This window comes from Pyrus communis, chromosome 6 (genome assembly GCF_041283825.1).
Source record: "Pyrus communis isolate YQ-2024b chromosome 6, ASM4128382v1, whole genome shotgun sequence".
Taxonomy (NCBI): domain Eukaryota; kingdom Viridiplantae; phylum Streptophyta; class Magnoliopsida; order Rosales; family Rosaceae; genus Pyrus; species Pyrus communis.
This window is the reverse complement of record NC_142570.1, coordinates 2,620,377-2,643,033: the sequence shown is the minus strand read 5'-3', so window position 1 is coordinate 2,643,033 and position 22,657 is coordinate 2,620,377. Positions and strand designations below refer to the sequence as shown.

At 36.5% G+C, this 22,657-nt stretch overlaps 3 protein-coding genes and 1 long non-coding RNA gene across 18 annotated transcripts; all 4 read right to left on the bottom strand.

The window, feature by feature from the left end:
* Positions 1–981: 981 nt before the first annotated feature.
* LOC137711684 (diacylglycerol kinase 1) lies at positions 982–5,953 on the bottom strand. 7 transcript variants are annotated; one of them, XM_068450944.2, is made up of 8 exons: positions 5,594–5,791; positions 3,805–5,023; positions 3,015–3,381; positions 2,414–2,490; positions 2,001–2,120; positions 1,684–1,848; positions 1,384–1,521; positions 982–1,268 (listed from the first exon to the last, which is right to left on the bottom strand). In XM_068450944.2, exons 2-8 carry the CDS (start codon positions 4,972–4,974, stop codon positions 1,119–1,121), a joined length of 2,187 nt encoding a protein of 728 aa, XP_068307045.2. In that variant the 5' UTR covers positions 4,975–5,023; positions 5,594–5,791; the 3' UTR covers positions 982–1,118. The 7 variants fall into 7 exon arrangements, with proteins under 7 accessions (XP_068307045.2, XP_068307046.2, XP_088551522.1 ...); XM_068450945.2 differs by having other exon boundaries at positions 3,805–5,019; XM_088695396.1 differs by having other exon boundaries at positions 2,016–2,120; positions 3,805–5,019.
* Positions 5,954–6,999: 1,046 nt separating this feature from the next.
* On the bottom strand, positions 7,000–9,045 carry LOC137710709 (small ribosomal subunit protein eS19x). The gene is made up of 4 exons (XM_068449813.2): positions 8,792–9,045; positions 7,642–7,732; positions 7,344–7,527; positions 7,000–7,247 (listed from the first exon to the last, which is right to left on the bottom strand). The coding sequence occupies exons 1-4, from the start codon at positions 8,873–8,875 to the stop codon at positions 7,175–7,177; spliced, it is 432 nt and encodes a 143-aa protein (XP_068305914.2). The 5' UTR covers positions 8,876–9,045; the 3' UTR covers positions 7,000–7,174.
* Positions 9,046–14,891: 5,846 nt separating this feature from the next.
* Positions 14,892–18,101, bottom strand: LOC148696113 (uncharacterized). Of its 5 annotated transcripts, none has more exons than XR_015963333.1 (6): positions 17,935–18,101; positions 17,764–17,847; positions 16,627–17,109; positions 16,149–16,199; positions 15,944–16,065; positions 14,892–15,166 (listed from the first exon to the last, which is right to left on the bottom strand). It is a non-coding gene; the product is annotated as an uncharacterized LOC148696113 (long non-coding RNA). The 5 variants fall into 5 exon arrangements; XR_015963334.1 differs by having other exon boundaries at positions 14,892–15,144; XR_015963331.1 differs by having other exon boundaries at positions 15,988–16,065.
* Positions 18,102–19,275: 1,174 nt separating this feature from the next.
* On the bottom strand, positions 19,276–22,439 carry LOC137711746 (uncharacterized). 5 transcript variants are annotated; one of them, XR_015963330.1, is made up of 6 exons: positions 22,233–22,439; positions 22,102–22,160; positions 20,922–21,981; positions 20,484–20,534; positions 20,275–20,396; positions 19,276–19,501 (listed from the first exon to the last, which is right to left on the bottom strand). XR_015963330.1 is itself a non-coding variant. In XM_088695395.1 (5 exons), exons 1-5 carry the CDS (start codon positions 22,239–22,241, stop codon positions 19,431–19,433), a joined length of 282 nt encoding a protein of 93 aa, XP_088551521.1. In that variant the 5' UTR covers positions 22,242–22,430; the 3' UTR covers positions 19,276–19,430. The 5 variants fall into 5 exon arrangements, 2 of the variants coding, with proteins under 2 accessions (XP_088551521.1, XP_088551520.1); XR_011065097.2 differs by having other exon boundaries at positions 19,276–19,479; positions 20,922–21,035; positions 22,233–22,415; XR_011065096.2 differs by having other exon boundaries at positions 20,922–21,035; positions 22,233–22,410.
* Positions 22,440–22,657: the final 218 nt, after the last annotated feature.

The following is a 22,657-nucleotide window of genomic DNA, read 5'->3' as shown; positions in this document are numbered from 1 at the left end:
ACACTCCCAAAACCGAATATTCATACCTTAACCCACTTCCTCAAGCTCTCTCAACTCTCTCAAAAAAACATGGGAGAGGCTTCAACGCCTATAGACCTAGCAACTTTCCTGGAAATCCCGGCAGACAAAAAGCCACAAATAGCCACCTCGACACATGCTCACCCCCGCATGATAAGCCCCGTATGGCGGCTGAGCCCGAGTCACAACGGCAGCACGCTATACGACTCATACGAGTTTCGAGCTGTGACTCACCAACTCAACAAGGCCATGCAAGCTTCGAAAGCTTCTTCGTCGAGTCGTTATATGTACTGCTTCAACTCGCCTATGTACAGACAAGGGTTAAGTCGCATTGTCAAAGTGCGTGCCAAGAAACCGAAGATAAAATTGTGCCCGCCGCGGTTGTCTTGTGTAGCTACCGGGGACCAAAAGCCAAGCGCAAGGCCGGCAGGGGCGGTGACGAAGGGGTTTGTGGCAAGGGCGTGGAGAAAATTGAAGCAAGGATTTTTGAAGAACAAGCAAAAGAATGAGGGTTGATTACTACTACACTGCTTGCAGGTCTCCTCCTGAAGTTATGAGCAGTTTCAATAAGCCTTTGGAGGTTGTAAACTATTTATGTATAGCATTCTAGGCTGACACGAATCTTCTCCGGTTAGAACTCCGGCACGCTCAAATCTTTCGTCCTTCGGAGAAACCGAAGGGGTCAGCCGGTAGCTATTCCCTGAGCACATTTCTGTTGCAGTTCAGTAGTCATGCATCCCAACTTCAATCGGGTTCAATCTCCTGGTAATATATGATTTTCTTAATTTCAATGTACTTTCAGTTATGTATAGTACGAGAGACTTCCATCCGCCGCTTGGTATCCCACCGTTATATTATTGATTTGAGACGCCACAGTAACATTAGTAACTTACCAGAGAGTATAGGTGTTGAGTCCTCGTATAATAGGATACACCGTTGGTCTTTTGGCCGGTGTCAAAAAAATGTAAAATTTCCTATTTCCATTGATGATGAAGTTTCATGTACAACAACGCTTCCACAAGAAGCATGCTATTAAAACCACACCCAAAAAAAAAACAAAAAAAAACAAAAAAAGGAATAAAATTATGTGTGGTGGGTTTTTAAGTCATCTTCAGCGCCATTTCTTGAAGAAGAGCTCGCTTCTGCACAGCGTTTATCACGTTGTTGGTTTCGGCATTCTCAAGAACATCGGTGACGATGGCGGCTGCGTGACCCAGTGGCTCCTCGGCTGCCCGCCTCAACATGAAGGCCTGCGCACGACATAATATGGCAAACTTAGTGAGGGGTTTAGCTATAAATTAGATTGTCATCTGATGAGAATTTTGAGAGAGAAAGAGAGAGAGAGAGAGAGAGAGAAAGAGAGACCTGGCCGTGATGGGATATAGCCAACGTACAAGGTTGTTGAAACCAAGGCTCCCCGTCGACCTGAACAGGCAATGCCGCAAAGAGCTGTATCTTAATTGACTGGCCCTGTGCCAGCCTTCGAGCACGGGAAAGCCCAACCTGTACCAAACATAACAGCAGATCGGAAAAATAGCACGCTATCGAAATCTAGCGTTCACGCTGGATATGGAAAACCATGATCCGTTTTTGAATTGAAACTAACTAGCAAGACATCATTCCGATATGTAATATATGCATCACACATATAGTGAGGTAGAGTACCTGAAGTTTCCCAAGGTGCCATGTTCCAGAAATGCTCACAACCTCAAGTATTTTATCATGCATAGATTGTGGATCAAAATTATCATAATTTTCGTCTTCATTTTGCCACAGATCTACACCACCCATGTAGCTCCCAATGTTCGCTACAAGCACACCTTCCGCGTCCTGAAAATGCGTGCAAAATTGTCAAGCACTGATAATCTCAAAATTAGTCAATCATAATTATATCCAGACAACCAAATTTGAAGCAATATGATGATTTCTGAATCAGTAATGATTGTGCTGTGTATTTATGGTTAAAATCTTTTCATACTCACGTCGGGGACATCTACCTCAACGCCATCCACTTCAACTTGAACTTGCCACGGAAAATCTTCAAATGTTCTATCTATTATACCCTTCGCACCTTCTCTTGCATAAAGAACTTTATTCATGAACTGCACGTAGATAACAATCTCCGTATCTTAAGCAGGACACGTCAAAGTAAAATCTGAATAAAACTACTAACAAACAACTATTACAACAGGAACCGATTTAAAATGTGATGTGATCCACCCAGGGTGAGGTATGATTGTATTTAATTGCTTTCTAAATTATAGTTAACGACATGTGATCTCAGACTCGAAGATGCAATATAGCACCACAATCCATCAGTCTATTGCCTAATATAGCACAAGGGAGATTGACTCTAAATAATTTGAATTCCATTTTAGTTAAGTATTGATATTACCTGGTTATAAAACTTCTCTGGATTCTCCTCTCGTAGATTATGAATGTCCAAAGCAACCTTAGCATCACACCCAATTCCTGCAAATGAAGCAGGCCAGAGTTGGTGATAAATGGTAAGTCTGGTGAGATCTCATTCAATGTGATGAAAATCTCACACAAAAAGGCGTAGAAGTTAGCCAGAATACTCAGAACTAACTCATCAACCGACCATATTGACATTGTTTCATCAGATTTGGGATAAATTTCATAAGGTTTTCTTTTCTCCTTACAGAAAATATTCCATTTCACCTCATACATATGATATATAGTGACAGTGAGCTGTATACAGACTGAAAGAAAAGATGAAGGTAAAGATGTAAAAGCCAACAAATTGATAACTGGCCCAATACAACAGAGATTGGTAACCAAGACTTCACAAGCTAATGTGAGCTGAGTATATAGTTTGAGAACTGATCTGAGTTAAAACTCAAGTCAATAACTATGAGACATACAAACAGCACGAGAACAAGAAAGATCAAGCCAAAATAACAGTATTCCATCCAACTACTCTAGGTGTATCTCATTTATAAACCAGATAATCACAAGCTACTATGATTACATACCAAGATAGTTGTTTAAAAACTTTGGCGACTGGAGCTGCTTCCCCTGTTGATTTACAATTGCTACCTTCCAACGATCAAGGATGGTTACTGCAGCATGCTCTATGTGGTGCAAAACTGTCCAAAGGCCTCCTTGTCTCTCCACTGAGCCCAGACCTCCTCCCCATGACAAAACTCTAGCAAGATCATTCCCCGTTCCAGCAGGAAGAATAGCAACTGGAGGAGGAGAAACAAAATTTTGCTCTTCTATGGCATCCAAAACCCAACCAACGGTACCATCTCCCCCACACACAAGAACTCTGAAGTGCTGCACCTTTCTGAACAAATAAAGACCCACCTCTGGTCCCTGTGTTGAGCTCAGCTCAAAAACCTATATGAAACACAAGTACATGCAAGCATTAAACAAAAATATATGAGATACCACAACTACTAATAACGAACCGGTTGATCAAACTTCATAGACATCAATTGAGGAGACAGCCCTCCATGTAATGTTGATAAAATGTAGCGGTTAGAATATTGCTTTTAGGGCTTCCTATTACATTAAGGAGCTAAACTGGCAGGTCTTTTTTTTGTTGCTCCCATTAGATCCCATTTGTGCAGTGGCATTTCCCACAAAATTCAAACCTCAAACCTTAGTAAGAACATTACTTAACCCACATAAATAGAAACGAAAAGAAATAGTTTTTTTTTTTCCACCATGGTATGCAATAACCTTTCTTGACTCGTTCAAATATCAACAATGGAAAATAATTGTTTTTTCCAACTATTCAAGATAGTAGAGAAATCAAACCTGAACAGGGTTGAGAAGAATATTCAAACGTTGCCTCAATGAATTCCCACGCTGAGCCCCACTCTTCTTGTTGATAAAAACTAACAAGGGTCTTGCATCTGGTGATAAATCAATCAACTTATATCTTTGTTTCATCCGTAAAACCTGAGACTCGTCCTTCTTTTTGTTTGACGTGCTCCTCTTGAAACTGGGCTTAGAATCCAACTTGTTATCTACATCATCATCTTGGTGCTGCAAATCCACATTCACAGTACCATTGCGGTTTTCCTCAACTTCATGAGAACCATTAACAGCTTGAAAAGTACCAGCTATGCTTTCTGTAGACACATCCCCAGTACTACCACTATTTCCCGTGACAACAGAGTTTTCATTTCCATGCTTTGACTTCTTGCTCTGGCTTCTAATAGTTGCACGTACTGAAGATGCTATTTCATTGGCTCCATGAGTAATGGTGCTCAAAAAACCACCTGCGGAAGTCTGGTTCAATTCCTTTACATGAAGGGGTGACAGAATCAACCTTCTGAATGGACCTAGATCACAAATATCGCCTGTTTCATTGGACATGCTACTGTGGCAATCAACATGTACCACTGTTTGACACCACAAGCAGTACCATATTGGGGATCCACCAAGAAAAGACCCACTACATGGTTCTTCACAATAGCTGCAGAAAGAAGTTTCATCAGGTAGATCTGCTGCCTCTCTCCAACGGACAGCCCACTGGTGCATCACGTGCTCAAACCCCATCATGAAAACACACTTGCAATCCTTATGCGCACTAGAAGAGCAGCTCAGATGAGCCACAGCACCACAAATGTTGCAATGGTGACTAAAACTATCTGAAGCTGTCATAGGCCCAAGGGTTTGAGAAGGGCTCATGGATTTTAGGCAAACACAGCAATTCAAATTCTTTCCACGAGATATAGATTCTATAACCCAAGCATGAGGAGCTATAGGAACCTTCTGACGTGCCTTCGGGTTTTCCTTTGACCTGGCTATGGCTTTCATCCAACTTAAATTGATATTTCTCCTCCATTGGAAGGCGGAGTAGGCTATGGTAAAAATTCCAACTAGGGCTGCAATAAAGCAAGAGACTATGAAAAGGCGATCGGTTGGATTCTTGTTGTTCCAATAGGGCAAAAACATATCAAAGTCTCCATCGTAATCCATCCTCAGTGACTACCTCTTCGAATCTACATAGACGCACCCAGTAAACTGCCTAAAACCCAATTTAATTAGAAATCAAAGTCATAAATCCTCCAATACGATTTTATCATTCGCTAACACTATCAAAACCCTCAAACTCATTCCCACACCCAACTCATCATCCTACTTAATTCATACACCCTAGTTCATAAAAATAAGAAAAATTGTTCAACACATAAAACGAATATTATTCCAATTTTCCAAATGTTTCCGCAGAGCACTTGGTACTTGCTAACATTGGATTGTTCAACACATAGTTCTATCATGAAACTAAAACAGAAAAATTGGCAGCTTATTGAAAAAAATATATATATCTAAACATTTAAACATAGATGATAGTCCAGTCAAACCAATAAACTTCCATATTTTCAGACCAAGCAAACAACCCAACCTAACCTCCTATAATACTTCATTTTCTATTCCAATTTCTCGGCAACCAAACAGAAAATCTAAATACAAATTAACATACATACATTCCAATATCTAACTATATATACACACACATTATATACGCACGGAAACATGAAGATTTCAGAAAATGAAGCATGAAAGGATTGAAACTGGAAAACGAAAAAGGACTTACAGTGACGGACGGCGGAGGACGGAGGTGCGATCCGCCGATCTAGCTTGATCCACGCCGGGAGGCAAAGCTTTGGAGAGTGTAGGAATCAGAAGCTAAAACCCAAATCCAAGGAAAAGCAAATGGCATTTCGAATTCGATTTTTTGTTTTTCTTGAGCGCTAATTATTTAATTTTTGTTTATTTATAGTTGTAAGATTATGAGGTGAAGTGGTCGGCTGTGTAGTGTAGATGGCGCGTAGGCTACGTGGCGGACGGAGGGGGCATGACGTGGAGCGCTTTTTGTGGGACCCGGAACCTCCGTTCTCCCCGGCTGTTCGAATACTTGACACTTGACAGCTCTCTTCGGGCTCCGGTCTTTATCAGGCCGACATCGGTGTAATTTTTCATTTTTACAGCAAAAATATAGAAACTATTAGGATTAAACCACCGGAAAATGATCATTTCCAGATCCCTTTCACTTAATTCTTTTCGTCAAATAATTTAAGTTCTTAAAATTTGATTTAACTGCTACAAACAATGGCACACTCTAAAAGTTATAATAATTTTAACCATTGAATCAAATTTCAAGGATTCAAATTATTTGATAAGAATGATTAGATGGAATAAAAAGAATCCTTCCCTAAACTACCGACCTAAATTAGGATTGAACTTTAAATTGGATTTTAGTTACTCGTGAAATTTGATTGTTTCACTAATTCCAAAATTTTTAGACACTTCAATCGACATCAAAGATATTTTAGGAGAATACACTTCTTTTAAAAACACTTCTGCCCAAAAGCAGTTTCACAATAAGCTCTTATATAAAAAAGAAACACTTTTGCTCGGAAACAGTAAGCTCTTAATTTGGAGTACATTCAATATTCCTGGAAAAGCATTTGTAACTACTTCATGTAAAAAACACACGACGGATATTTCTTTCAAAAAGCATTTCAAGTGTTTCTTCAACACATAATCACTTTGTAATTTTTTTTTTTTCTTTTTTTTGCAAACATTATTAGGACTGCCTGTGCTGATTTGAAAGTGTTATTTTCAAAGCACTTCCAATGCTTTTAAAATAGCCCCAAAACTTTTAAGAAGCAGCACACAAGTGCTTCTTTCAAAGACTGAAAGTGCTTTTTGAAGAAGCACTTGCATTTTTACTAAAAAATTCAATATACTTCTAATGGAAGCGCTTTTACTAGAAATGCTTATGAGCAAAAGTGTTCTAAAAAAGACGCTCCAAACAATACTTCCAATTTCAATTTCCAAGTCGCTTATTAAAAACTTCTCGTGCCTGTAACTCTGTAAGTAAAAGACACTTCCAATAAAAGCACTTCTTAGCAAAAGCACTTTATAGAGATGCATCTCCAAACTGTGTAGGTGAGTAAGAAGGGTTCATGTAACAAAACTTAAAATTGAGAAAACCAATTTCAACATAGCACTTTAAAATTAAACCGAATAACGAAGGAAGCGATGTTCCTGATCATAAAAGTGCCAAGACACAACACATCAAAATCCTTCCTATATCTACTCATTCAAGCAAAACTGCAAAAAGTTTTCTAACTTGTTTTGCATCCATAATCAAGACTTTCACGTAACCCGCTTAGATTGCGACAGCGATCCGTCCAGCAACTTGGTCGAGATCCCTCTGGCCACTAGATGAGATTTTCCTTCCACTAAACACAGGAATACAAGTAGTTTAGTCGACAAAAACTTCGATTCACGTTGTCGTTTGTCATAATGAAACCAAGAGTTATGTGAAAGGAACTCACCCTTTGGCGTCAACGTCAACGATGTTTATCCTCTGCAATTGTTGAAGAATGTGACGAGCAATAGCGCCACTGCTTTTACAGAAATGAGGCGGGCGACTGCCGTTCCTCTTGCTTCCTCCATAAATCCTACGGAAGGCACCTACACCAAGACCACCCCTCAAGTAGATTTTCCTTGCCATGGATGCTGCAAAGATAATTAAATTCGGATTAAGATACGCACAGTAAACAGTTTTATCACACCAAAACTAGCGGAAGGTTTTGTGCATATGTGGAGAAAGGGATAGAGAATTCCACATACCAGATCTGATGTAGTACCAATCAGGGTCGTACGGTGCAAGCTCCTTGAATGTAGCGGTCTTCACAATGTCGGTCCAGTCAGGAAGCTCAATCTATCATGCGAAATGAGAAGAGACTCCTCATTGAAAAGGGGCAACAAAGTAAACCTACTAGCGAGTGAAGAGATATCATATACAAAAAATCATTAAACAAAGTAAACCTACTGGCAATTACGTTTCTACCTTCAAGGATATCACGTGACTATAAGAACTTCTGTTTTTTGTCTTCAGAAATGGAAAGAAAAAAAAAAGAACGATACACCAGCTAAATAAGATTTCTTTCGTAACAAAACTAAAGAACTTGCAGCCAGAGCGGGTACAAGATACAAAATCCAGCATCCATTACTGATGGCCACAACTAAAGGGCCTAACGTAACGGTAGTTTACACATGTTGTATGCAATTTTTGTTCACTCGAAGAAAGTGAGACAAACGACTATAACATGCTTAATTGCTAATGAACCTTTCAGAGACCAAAACAACACAACGCAGAAATAAAAGTAATTTCAAAGGATCTACTATGTTTTCATAACAATTGAACACTCGCATTCCCTCAGCGCCACTCAATAGCGAAAATGGCATATCCAATCCGGTGTTTTTCCGAAGCATTATAGTTCAGCAATTTCCTTTTCCCTTTACGAGCCAAAATTCAGTTTCCTCTCTTAAAATCGCACAAATTGACCAATGTAAGAGATCCAACAAAACCCACAACAAACGCAGCCTCCCATTTTTCACAAATTTACACTTGTTTCAGCATACAAACTATAACAAACTCGAATGCTGGAGAACCAAAAATTGAAACCAAATGTTGCGATTATCCAAGCTTGCAATCTGTGCATATGACAATAAGTGTATCGATCCTAAAATATATAGGGCTCTTGCTTTTAAAATAACTGACAGTGATTTTGGCGAAAATGTTTTTGGGTTATAAAAGTATTTAAAGTGCTTCCTGCAAAGTGCATTTTGAGGATTCACTTTATTTTTACGGAAGATTGGTCCCAAAAATATTTTCACGAAAAACGTTTTCAGTCATTTTAAAAGCACTTCCAAACGAGCTCATAGCCACACAACACAGATATATGCACACGCACACAAATGAGAGATAGAGACTGACTCGGCCGGAGCGCTTCAGGTGAGCGGCGTAGGCCTTGACGAATTCATGGGGGGACACGTCCTTCACTGTTCTCGCCGCCTCCATCTTCCGATTACGTAAAGCTCTGCTTCACCTTCTCCTTCTCCTTCTCCTGCTTGCTGCGGCGGCGGAGCACGTCCGAGTCTTCTTCTGGCTTGTGCGTATGGGAGGAGTGTAACCAAGGTTTGGGATTAGGGTTTTATGCGGTTCGGCTGTTGAAGCATATTGATCCCAATTGGAAAATACGAAACCCGTTCGTTATTTTTTCTTCGAATCTCAGTTTTGGGTTTTTGGGACTACGGTAGACTCAAGCCCAAGTATTGTGGGTCAAAAACATGGGCTTACATATTATGAGTCCAAGGCTCGGTCTCTTGGTCATCTGGTAATCGAGGTTTTTTTGGTCACCTATCTTTGAATTTGATATTAGGGATTGAGATTAAAATAACAATATTAATTTATTTTTCACCATAATATCCAATTTAATGGAGAGTGACCTTGCATTCATTCATCACGTAGTGATCAAAAGAACATTTTTGTAAGGATTGTGCTATTCACACATATTTTTTTACCTCCCCACACACCCCATGTTAATTTATATTCTTTGATCTTCTTCAGTTCATCAATCTAACAAGCAAAAATTAAGAAAAGTGTGTAGGAGGTAAAAAGAGGTGTATGGATAGCTCTACCCTTATGTAATTATACTAGCGTCCTTAAAATTAAAATCAAATCTCATATTGGCCTATGAAGTCACGAATTATATGGCTCGTTTGGAAGTGCTTTTAAAATGGTTAAAAGTGCTTTTAGAGAAAATAATTTGGGTTTCAAAAAATGTTAAAGTGTTTCCTACAAGAAGTACCAGTTATGTGCTTCCAACTGGTGCTTTTTGCAAGAAGCACTTCAAGTGTTTTTCCATAATTCACTTTCATTTTTACGAATGATTGGTTCCAAAAACATTTTCATCAAAAGCATTTTTCGCCATTTAAAACTACATCCAAACGTTGTTTGTTATCATACTCAACCTCGACACAGTTATATTGGGTTGACCAAATGAAAAGGAGGGCCTTGCCATTTAGCCCCAACACCAGCGGAGCCACATTAAAGGCTACCCTGGGTTGTAGCCTAGGTAGTTTTCGGTAGAAAATAAAATTTTACAGTAATTTTTACTGATTTTTTAATGTAGCCCACCATATATTTAGTTACTAATTCGAATTATCTCGGTTTAATTATATAATACAGTTTACAAACCATCTCTTTTTTCTCACAACTTTTTTCTCATCTCTTCTTATACATGTACAAGTTTGAATTTGTTTGAATAACGAAAATTCTTAACTCACCTTGTGAAAATTTTATTAAGCTAGCTGATATTGTGAAAAATACAGTATTAAGTTTCTTTGTTTATAAAGTTTTAATTTTTAAGCTAGCTCACCCGATGAAAAATTTCTAGCTCCACCATTGAGCCCCAAACCCTAATAGAATAATGCAAGTCACTTGTACGTGGGACTTAATTATATTAGAACGCTTATTAAAAAAAATTAATTTAAAAAAAAAAAAACTTATCAGGTAAAAATGTGATTGAATAAGAAGAAACACTCTTAAGAAAAATATGTATTTAAATTTTGAAAGTTTCTGCTTGGTTGTATATTGGTAGGATTTCTTTTTTCCTGGGTTGATAATGTACGTAAAACAAAGGGTTGATTGACTAGGTCTCTTTTCTCAAGATATATCCATCCCACAGAAAAATAAAGTAAAAAACTAAACACCACTTTAAGCTCAAAGGCTTCCAAGTATATATGTATTGAGATCATCTCCGAATCTAAAATTTCGGAGCTAACGGACTTAGAATCTGGACCATTCAATTTAAATCATGCGGTCCTCATTAACCTAATTTCACTTGCTCAACTCACACAAAAATCACGCCCTCATTTCTCTCTCTTTTGAATGATCCGGATTATTGAGTCTGTCTACCCTGGAGTTTGAGATTCGGAGATGAGACACAAGAAAATGACAACAAAATTAAGAGAAAAAAGGTGTATTTGGTTATGTCTTTGTAATCAAAGTTCTACTCGGATTCAATTACCTTCACTAACTCCAAACCTGCCACCTACACAAGCTACTATCTCTCTATATATATGCACCATTCCAGCTTAAACTTACTTGAGTTCTCTGTGCCACCACAACTCCGAGATCATTTCTTCCAAGCTAGATCACAGATTAATTTGATCCGTCATCGGCCAATCGGACTCGGAAATGATCATCAACTCAGACCAGCTGCCGGTCGGCTTTAGGTTTATGCCAACGGATGAAGAGTTGGTCACTCATTATCTAATGAACAAGGTATTTCATCGGGCTGTACCAGCTGCACAAGAAATTCGAGAGATCGATGCGGCCGGATTCTATGGCGGACATCCTAAGAATCTAGGTATATATATTTGTGATGATTTATATTTGGTTCTTTTAGAATAAATATTTTCGTATGGTTATTTTGTTTGCTCAGTGTCTATACATGATGTATGTATATATGTATGACATAATTAACACTTTAAAATCGGTTATATGATCCGATTAGATCCATGTGTTATATGATGATCGATCGATTGTACATTCCAGGTAAAATTTGCTTATATACAACAATAACAGTAATGAATTCTAGAGCGCCACTACGCTCGGTTTTGCATCAAGTCTTCTGTTAGCTCCAAGTACTCAATGTCTTTTAGAGTCTATTTCTAAGTCGTCCATGTCTTTTTCATGTTGCTTGGAGGACCGGATTCTTGGGTACTACTAGAGCACTATCTCTAGTTAGTATCTCTCTTATCACGTGATACGCATGTGTCACAAAATGTAGAGGGGAGAAAATTTGCCCTGATGAAGCACAAAGTGTACTTGGTAATAGTAATTAGGTCTAACTAAAATACATAGAGATTGAGGATGAAATGTATACGTAAATACAATCATATTTTCTAAAGGAAATTTTCAATCAGAAAAATAGTGAAACTAATTAGCTGCTGTGTACTTTGTCCCAACAAAAATACAAAAGAGATTAGACGTTGTTAACAAATAAAAAAAATATAGGTAATGACTAGTTTTTGGAAAATACAAATTCTCATATACCACTTAATGCTTTAAACATAAAGTTTTAAAAAATTTAAAAAAAATTATAGAAACTGCAAGAAAAGTTAACGTATCTGAAAGTGAAAGGCCAACAACTTAGTGAAACACACACACACACACATATTTTATGAAAGTGAAAGGCGTACAACTTAGTGATACACACACACACACATATATGAATATGTAGCACCACACAACACACATATTTTCGGAGTCAAAAAAATCACAAACAGAACGAAAGCAAATAAAAACTTAAGTCGTTGCGTACGTGCATGGCACTGTATATTTCGACCAAAAGTCTTGTATGAATATATATACACACACACACACACATACACACGAATATATCTATATGTATATCTAGCATTTTATTTTAGGATAATGTTAAGGTGACCAAATATTTAAACTAAATGATGTGTTACCAATAGGAAATAAGCACGTTAGTCAACACTTAAACAATAATTCAATCATCAACGTCCACATCATTTGGTTTAGCAATTTGAGCTCTTGGCATTTACCCTTTCTTTTATATGAGTATTATTTATTGGAATGAGATCTCCTCTGGATTTTAGTGTCTAGAGCCCACAGACCAAGAAATCCGGACCATTCAAGTTAGAGTGAAAGAGATCCGGACCGTTCAAGTTTTTGAGTTTTTTTTGTGAAGTTGGCCAGTGTGATGGGCTAATGAGCTCCGTATGATTGAAATTAAGCGGTCGGCACAGTCCGCAAACTCCGGACACTTAAGTCCTAAGTGGATCTCAATCCCAATTTATTAACCATTATATAATTTTGCATTACCCTATAATTTCCTTGCATGCAGTGACGTTCTCCTGTGGGGAGAGAGAATGGTTTTTCTTCATCCATCAAAGTGAAAGTAGTCATGCATCCCAAAGAAGATCAATCCGAGTAGTTGGAAATGGATTAGGGTTTTGGAAACCGAACGGATCAGAAGATCCCATCTGCGATGAGGATGGCAATGCCTTTGCCTCCAAGATCTCTCTCACTTACTTCTCGAGAACAAGTAGTCTTTCGCGTGCAAAGAGAACACATTGGAAAATGGTGGAGTACTATTTACATGAACATGATCACGTCGAGTCTAACACAGAAGAAAAGTACCAAGGTAAAACATAAAAATACTTGTTTTCTTTCTTTAATCATAGTGCTTGCCGAAACTACGGTTAAGTTGCATGTTGAGCAATGTATAAAATATCGATATACAAATTTGTAGAAATATCAATGGATATATCGATATCAATATTGGTTCTATTTGATGGAACTGATAGAAATTCATTCAAAAACGTGAAAATTTAAAATAAAACTCTAAGGATGTCATGTGACAATTTGTCATATTTAATCCGCATGTCAGAAATATAGATGAAATTTGTTGATTGACGTTTTTTGTCTAACTTGCCCCCATCTTAAGTTCGTCAAAATCAATGTGGCTCAGGCATGACTCTTCTAATACAAAATGAAATATAACCATACTTTACTTTCATGGGGAGTGCAACGATTATATGCCTTATTTTGGTAAAAAAATAAAGCCTATTTATTTTATTTTATTTTATTATATTTAGTTTCCATCATTTTATTTTCAAAGAAGTACATGGTTTTTTAGTCGTTAGAAAATAAGTTACTTATTTCAGAAGTACTTTCTAATTCTACATACTACTTTTGGATGCAGTGCCGAGAAGAGAATTGGTATTGTGCCGAATGTTAAGAGGAACGGATTACACTGGTTTTTGAGGATTTTGCAAATTTTTGGAATTTTTTTATATAATTTATTCTTTAAATAACAAAGGCAGCCTCCAGGATTAAATTTCACCAATTTTTCTATAAAATGTTGTTGCATGAAACATTTTATTAATGTAAACAGAAGACTTGCGCAATGCTAAGTGTGACGACGTTCCATAATTCATACAGCTGACTCCACTTAGTGTAATGAGACTCAGTGGTTGTTGTTGTAATAAGAACATTTATTTATCTCTCCTTTCATCAAGGTCCTATTTTATTTATCTGCAATTTTGTGAGATATTTTTTGCTTCATTTGCTAAACCAAGCTTTCCAATTTTTTGCAGAAGATCCTCCTTCACCCAAACTCTCTTCAGCCTTTCTTTTTTTTTTTTTTTTTTGGTTCTTTATTGCTTTAACTTCTATGCCTTCACCAGCAAGCAAGCTCTCAATTTTTATTCTTATCTCATGCCCTGTGGCGTGATTACAGTAACGTCGCGTGATCATTTTCTGTTGATTTAAGAAAGTAATTAATTGAAGATAATTTGCTCGGATCAATTTCTACATGATTTTGATGGTGTTTCCCTATTCTTTATTGGCATTGGTCTCGTTTTTATGTTGCCAGTCTCTTTGAGGCATAGCTGGTCTATTTTTTACCCTAAGGAGAAAACGAAAGACGGAAAAATGGAGTCGGTGGGATTTGAACTCAAGCAATGGAGACTACTAGACAAGCGTCTCGACTATACGAGTCATTAGTGTATTTAATCAAAAAACTTTGCAGACTACAAAGTATAATCACAATCGTTTCTAAATCAATAGAAGACAACATTAGATTCGTAATCGAAATGATAGAAAAGACATAATTATTCGAAGAAAAACCATTTAGACGGAGGCTTCATGTTTATTACACATGATATTATTGAGATAATACATGTTTATTGTCTTCCTTGTTAATTGTAAATAAAATCTTGAGGAAATAACTAATAAATATTATTAGATTTTGGTTTACTGAATTTCTTGTAGTATTTTATGGAAAGGAAAATAAGTTTTCTACTGAAAAACGGGGGGAAACACTTCAATCAGCACAAAGTAGTCAGTTTTTAAGTTTAAATGACAGTTTTTCGTCTTTAGCGACGATTTCCATGTTTAGCGACCGTTTTCCTACTTTTAATGACCATTTCAGGGCATCCATCGTATCTAAGAGAATTAGCAACGATTTTTTCCGCCACTAACCGCGGCAAAGGTATTTTAGGCAGCGGTTAAATGAATCGCCGCTAAAAGTCGAAGAGAAAGTTTAACTTCTCCTCCCCTCCTTTAGACATTGCTTTTTCACTATAAAATGTATCTTTACAGATATCCCCTCATCACTATCTCTCTAATTGTCTATGTTTATAGACATTACAAAGAAATATCGTTTAAAACTACTCTCTTAAGTAATCTTTGTGATCTTTTATGAAATCTTGGTGACATGAAGCCTGCACATCCCCATTGTTTGAAGCCTGCAAATTCATACAGCCCAAGCTGCATTAAAAGCAAATTAATAAAGCTAACTGAATTAATAAAGCAAACTTCATTCAGAAACAGCGGTAAAGAGGAACCAGGTCACTGGAAACTCATTGAATTAACTCCGTTTACATGAACCGCTACAATAGATGAGGACAACCACCAGAACACCATGTGAATAGGAACCCGAAAACATTATGATACTCCATTAATATGTGAATGTTTCCATGTGGTGTGAAAGGTGATTCATTCTTGAAGGAGGGAACTTTAAAGGTGGGCAGAATCAAAGGCCTCTAATACTAAATCCACAGAGGATAGATTAAAGTGATTGACTCTAATACAATCGCTAATTCTTTAAATTTTATCTTGGTGCAGTACAATCGCTAATATTTAGTAGGGACCAAAATTCCACTTCCCTGTAGTTCCCTGTATTACTTTCTTTTTGTTTCCCTACCTTTTGTATGCTTCCGTTGGACCAAAATAAAATCCCATTTACTTATCATCTAATTAGCCAATTCGGTATCTATCTATGCACCCTACCTTCCAGCAAGAAGTGATTTCCGAGAAAAACACACAATTACAACCAAAGTGTTTACTCTTCAATAATTTTTTTCAAAACCTCCAACTTTCATTTTTCAATTCCACTTCATTGATTGAATTCCTAAAATAATCTAACAATAAGATTGATGTTTGAACCAAAACCAATATCAAGGACACAAACGGTGCTCACAAAATACAATTGATTGATTCAAAATTAGTTTTATAATTTTATAAAATGTGAATGAAGAGAATTACCACAGATAAACAAACACAAGGTTCAGATAGCTTTGTAAGCATACATATAGCCTCGAAGTTTTCTTATCTCTTCTGATGAATTAGTTAGCAGATGGTTAACGTACGCAGTCAGTCCAACTCCGCTGCAATTCCAGATATCGGTTCATGAATAAATTATTGCATGGGCAACTTATGGACAAGAACACATGAAACAGATTTAACATACCTTAGAGGTCCAAATGGAAGCCATATTACATCCGAGCGAACCCTTGACAATCTGCACAAGTATCGTATTTGTTGAAAATTAATTTGTACCTCAAGAGAAACTTAAGAGCAATGCAAGATGACAACAAATTGAACACAAATAGGAAACCAAAATGCAGATGTACCCATGTTACAACACAAAAAATGAATTGCACATTATGTCAAGTTTCTGCACCAGTCAAATGAATGAAGGCCCACTGTCTCAAGGGACGAATGAAAGATACACAAGGAAATAAGATCTTACTTTAATGAAATAGTTATATTTCTTTCTATTGATTTACCTCCCACTCAAATTCTCATCGTATTCAGTTTATAAGTTCCTAAGTTGTCAATATTTATATAGAAGACTTGTTATGTGACAAAGAAAAAATGTCAAAGATTAAAAGATAAATAACTCATGTTAGAATATGCGAGTTTGAGTCTTTGAGAAGTAAACATACCTCAGCATGTAATACAACCAGAAAACTGCAAGCCAAGTCCAATGGCGGTGATGCTTTGAATCAGGAAGTAATCCTATGATTGCTGAGTGAACATGCTACAACAACTACCCAGTCTGTTAAATTTTTAAATAGTTAATTATCTCATACCAAAATAATGTAAAAGATAGCCATCTAAGCATATAGACACATCACGCTAAGCTTACTTCCTCAACAGTGAATAATTAAAGATTCGGTTTCAAAACCCGAAAAAATATACATGGAGTATAATACATATACTGTATTGCCTGTTCCCACATGAAACAATTCCGAAAGAAGAAACCATAAGAAATATATTATTCTTTGTTGGTTGAGCAACTAAACTATACTGCTACAACCATATCATGACTGATGGCACATGACTCTACTAATGATAAGTATTTGAAAATCACCTGCAGATATTGTCGACCATGAATACATCTCCACCATGAAGTATGAATGAAAACGCTGTTGATCAACAACAAAATATGACAGTTCATGGAGTGAGTAAATACATTTTTCAAAAACATAGCTATGAATTTCGCATAGAACAAGTAGTTGCCATCCGGGTCAAAAACAGAACATATCACTTCGTGGAGTAAAAATATTTTTGATAAAAACATATCCACGAAATCACATATAACAAGCAGTTGCCCACCTAACTCCATGGCGTTAAACAATCTGATTATCGATATTAGAGCGCCAAAAATGAAGATAAAAGATTCATCCTTTACGAATGACAAGAAAATACGACACGCCTCAAATGTCCCAGGTTTCATGAACAACAAAAATGCACTCAACCCACAACTTATTTCTAAATCCTTTCAACAAACTTGATCTTCAAACCGCTATCCTCACTATTAGTGATTGAAGATACCATATAATCACTTGCATTAAGTCTCATTAACAATAAATTACTAAAAAGTTAAAAACACATCCTAATTGAAATCCAATGATTCCCAAATGATTAATCGAAACGTAATCGGGAAAAAAAAAAACCCATTGTCATGCGTGTGCTGTAACTGTAAACCAATAAAAATGGTAAATTTCAAAGGTAAAATCAGGATTAGCAAGATAATTACTTCATACTTCGTAAGAAACCAAAAAGTAAAAAAATGTAACCTTATTTGGAAAGAAAATTTATCCTTCATAAACGATTCTGTTGAGCTTGAATCTTCTCGAATTCACGAACCAACTCTTCTTTCTCTGTAAATTCGACAACCCAGTAAGCGAAATTGGAATAAAAATTCAAATTTTTTACCAATTGTAGAGAGAGAGGGGGAAGAGATAGACCTTGAGCATCCATGCGGAGAGAGAGGTCATCGTCCTGCGAATTTCTCAGTTTTTGTGGTCGGCATCGATCCCTCCCAGTTCTTCTCAGTTGAAGGTTTCTAATTTTCCTGTTTGGCCGTTGGGAAAGTGGACCTGGTGCTTTTTGTTATTCCCGCAACTGATTCTTTTCAAGAAAACTAATAGAAAGATTTGAGTTTTAATGATAAAGATAAAATAAATAGTAAAGTAAATAGTATTAAGATTAACTTTTTAATGTAAAAATATGATTTTTCGTTAAAGTGAACAGTACCGTGGATTTTTCGTTAAAACTTCTTCTTCTTAAGATGACGTCTTTCTTCTCAATATTCACATTTGAGTTTTTAATAAACCGTTTTAACTATGCGTTGTTTTGATCTCATGCGCGACTCTTCTAATTTTCTACCACATACGGGCCACATTAACGGTTTTATAATTTTTAAGCGAACTACACAGTTGTGATTTGTAGTTGACAATATGAAATATAACCATACTTTACTTACATGGGGGGACTGCAACGATTGTATGCCTTATTTTGGTAAAATAAAATAAAGCCTATTTATTTATTTTATTATATTTAGTGCCTTCACCAGCAAGCAAGCTCCCCAATTTTCTTCTCATCTCATGCCTTGTGGCGGAAGTACAGTAACGTCGAGCGATCATTTCAGTGGCTTTAAGAAAGTAATTAATTCAAGAAAATACGCTGGAATCCATTTCTACATGATGTTGATGGTGTTGCCCTTTTCTTTCTTGGCATTGGTCGCGTTTTTATGTTGCCAATCTCATCGAGTCATAGCTTGTCTAATTTTTTTTCTTTTCCCTGAGGTGAAAATGAATGACTAAAAAATGGAGTTGGTGGGATTCGAACTCAAGCAATGAAGGCTACTAGACAAGCATCTCGAAGAGAACCCATTTAGATGGAGGCTTCATGTTTATTACACATGATATTATTGAGATAATACATGTTTATTGTCTTCCTTGTTAATTGTAAATATAATCTTGAGGAAATAACTAATAAATATTATTAGATTTTGGCTTACTGAATTTCTTATAGTATTTTATGGAAAGGAAAATAGGTTTTCTACTGAAGAACGGAGGAAAAACACTTCAATCAGCAGAAAGTAGACTGTTTTTGAGTTTAAATGACAGTTTTTCGTCTTTAGCGACGATTTCCAGTGTTTAGCGACCGTTTTCCTACTTTTAATGACCATTTCAGGGCTTCCATCGTATCTAAAAGAATTACCGACGATTTCCGTCACTAACCGCGGCCAAAGGTGTTTTAGGCAGCGGTTAAATAAATCGCCGCTAAAAGTCGAAGAAAAAGTATAACTTCTCCCCTCCTTGTTTAGACAGTGCTTTTTCACTATAAAATGTATCTTTACAGATATCCCCTCATCACTATCTCTCTAATTGTCTATGTTTATAGACATTACAAAGAAATATCGTTTAAAACTACTCTCTTAAGTAATCTTTGTGATCTTTTATGATATCCTGGTGACATGAAGCCTGCACATCCCCATTGTTTGAAGCCTGCAAATTCATACAGCCCAAGCTGCATTAAAAGCAAATTAATAAAGTTAATTGAATTAATAAAGCAAAATTCATTCAGAAACAACGGTAAAGAGGAACCAGGTCACTGGAAACTCATTGAATTAACTCCGTTTACATGAACCGCTACAATAGATGAGGACAACCACCAGAACACCATGTGAATAGGAACCCGAAAACATTATGAAACTCCATTAATATGTGAATGTTTCCATGTGGTGTGAAAGGTGATTCATTCTTGAAGGAGGGAACTTTAAAGGAGGGCAGAATCAAAGGCCTCTAAGACTAAATTCACAGAGGATAGATTAAAGTGTTCGACTCTAATACAATCACTAATTTTTTAAATTTTATTTTGGTGCAATACAATCTCTAATATTTAGTCGTTCATAGGGACCAAAATCCCACTTCCCTGTATTAATTCTAATTTTTTCCCCTACCTTCTTGTATGCTTCTGTTGGACCAAAATAAAAAGGCGTTTACTTATCATCTAATTGGCCACTTTGGTATCTATCTATGCACCCTACCTTCCAGCAAGAAGTGACTTCCAAGAAAAACACACAAGTACAACCAAAGTGTTTACTCTTTCAATAACTTTTTTCAGAACCTCCAGCTTTAATTTTCCAATTCCACTTCATTGAATTGAATTACTAAAATAATAATCTAGCAATAGGATTGATGTTTGAACCAAAACAAATTACCAAGGACACAAACGGAGCTCACAGAATACAATTAGTTGATTCAAAATTAATTTTATAAAATGTGATTAAAGAGAATTACCATAGATAAACATACACAAGGTTCGGATAGCTTTGTAAGCATAAACATAGCCTCAAAGTTTTCTTATCTCTTCTGATGAATTAGTTAGCAGGTGGTCAACGTACACAGTCAGTCCAACTCCACTGCAATTCCAGATATGGGTCATGAATAAATTTAAAAGTTGCATGGGCAACTTATGGACAAGAACACATGAATCAGATTTAACATACCTTAGAGGTCCAAATGGAAGCCATATTACATCCGAGCGAACCCTTGACAATCTGCACAAGTATCATATTTGTTGAAAATTAATTTTTACCTCAAGAGAAACTGAGCAATGCAAGATGAAAACAAATTGAACACAAATCAGAAACTAAAAATGCAAGTGTACCCATGTTACAACACAAAAAATGAATTGCACATTATGTCAAGTTTCGCACCAGTCAAATGAATAAATGGCCACTGTCTCAAGGGATGAATGAAAGACATATAAGGAAATAAGATCTTATTCTAATGTAATAGTTATATTTCTTTCTATTTAGCTACCTTCCACTCAAATTTTCATCGTACTCAGTTTCGAAGACTTGTTATGGTGATAAAGAAAAAATGTCAAGATTAAAAGATAAATAACTCATGTTAGAATGTGTGAGTTTGAGAAGTAAACATACCTCAGCATGTATTCAATCAGAAAACTGTAAGTACAACCAAGTCCATCGCCGGTGATGCTTTGAATGGAAGTAATCCTACGATTGCTAGTGAACATGCTACAACAACTACCCAATCTGTTAAATTTTTAAATAGTTAATTATCTCATATCAAAATAATGTAGAAGACAGCCATCTAAGCATAGACACATTATGCTAAGCTTACTTCCTCAACAGTGAATAATCACAGGATTAGGTTCAAAACCCGAAAAATATACATGGAGTATATAACACACATACTGTATTGCCTATTCCCACCTGAAACAAGTCAGGTATATCTCGTATACAGAATTCCGAAAGAACCAACAATAAGAAATATATTATTCTAAGTTGGTTGAGCAATTAAACTATAACGCTACAACCATATCATGACTGATGGCACGACTCTACTAATGATAGTATTGGAAAATCACCTGCAAATATTATCAACCACGAACAAAATCTCATCCATGAAGTAAGCATCAAAACGCCGTTGATCAACAACAAAATATGACAGTTCATGGAGTAAGTAAATATATTTTTCAAAAACATAGCTACCAACTTTGCCAGTAGTTGCCCACCTGACTCCATGGCGTTAAACAATGTCATTATCGATATTAGAGCGACCCAAAATGAAAATTAAAGATTCATCCTTTAAGAAAGACAAGAAAATACGACATGCCTCGAGTCAAATGTCCGAGGTTTCATACAACAACAACAACAACAAAGTTTTTTCCCACTAAGTGGGGTCGGCTAATCTAATCCCTTTAACAACAAAAATGCACTCAACCCACAACTTATATCTAATCCTTTCAACAAAAACAAGCTCTACCCGGTGAAATTTTCCAACTTGATCTTAGAACCGCTATCCTTACTATTACTGATTGAAGATACCACATAATCACTAGTTGTATTAAGTCTCATTGTTAATAATCAATATTACAAAAAACACATCCTAATTGAAATCCAATGGATCCCAAAGGATTAATCGAAACGTAATCGGAAAAAAAAAAAAAAAAAAAAAAAGCCCACTTTCATGCCTGTGCTGTACAAAAATGGTAAATTTCAATGGTAAATCAGAATCGGCAAGAAAATTACTTCATACTTTGTAAGAAACCAAAACGTAATAAAATGTAAACTTGTTTTAGTTAGAGAGAAACTATACCCTCCATAAACGATACTGTTGAGCTTGACTCTTCTCGAATTCACGAACCAACTCTTTCTCTGTAAATTGGACAACCCAGTGAGCGAAATTGGAATAAAAATTCAAAAATTTTACCAGTTGTAGAGAGAGACCTTGAGCATCCATGGGGTGAGAGAGAGGTCGTCGTCCCGCAAATTTCTCAGTTTTCGTGCTCGGCTTCCTCATCCGTCCCCCACAGTTTTTGTCAGTTGCACGTTACTATTTTTTCTGTCTGGCCGTTGGGAAAGTAGAAAGGAAAAAGAAAGGAAAATTTGGGGATTTCTCTGCCGAAATTCTAATTCCTATCGTGGACGGTGGATCAAGTAGACGTGTTTCTCCTGTTATTTGTGGCCGTAGGATGAGTAAAACCGATTTTTTTTTCTTATTGCGGACCTGGCGCTTTTTAATTTTCACGTTTGAGTTTTGGATGAACCGTTTTAACTGTGAATTGTTTTGATCTTGTAATACATTATTTTCGTGAATAAAATACTTTTTTCTACAACAGAAAATTAGTCTATATTATGAAAGTTTATTTTCT

Excerpts from the sequence above, each read along its gene's own strand:
- LOC137711684 (XM_068450944.2), bottom strand. The coding sequence starts at position 4,974 with ATGGATTACGATGGAGACTTTGATATGTTTTTGCCCTATTGGAACAAC. Across the intron at positions 1,522-1,683 it reads GGCACCTTGGGAAACTTCAG|GTTGGGCTTTCCCGTGCTCG; the intron begins GTACTCTACCTC and ends TGTTTGGTACAG. Across the intron at positions 1,269-1,383 it reads CTATATCCCATCACGGCCAG|GCCTTCATGTTGAGGCGGGC; the intron begins GTCTCTCTTTCT and ends TGTCGTGCGCAG.
- LOC137710709 (XM_068449813.2), bottom strand. The coding sequence starts at position 8,875 with ATGGAGGCGGCGAGAACAGTGAAGGACGTGTCCCCCCATGAATTCGTC. Across the intron at positions 7,528-7,641 it reads TTGGTACTACATCAGATCTG|CATCCATGGCAAGGAAAATC; the intron begins GTATGTGGAATT and ends TTATCTTTGCAG. Across the intron at positions 7,248-7,343 it reads GTTGACGTTGACGCCAAAGG|TGGAAGGAAAATCTCATCTA; the intron begins GTGAGTTCCTTT and ends TCCTGTGTTTAG.
- LOC137711746 (XM_088695394.1), bottom strand. Across the intron at positions 21,036-22,101 it reads AACAGTATCGTTTATGGAGG|ATTGGGTAGTTGTTGTAGCA; the intron begins GTATAGTTTCTC and ends AAAATTTAACAG. Across the intron at positions 19,502-20,483 it reads CTTCCATTTGGACCTCTAAG|CTTGGGCTGTATGAATTTGC; the intron begins GTATGTTAAATC and ends CTTTTAATGCAG.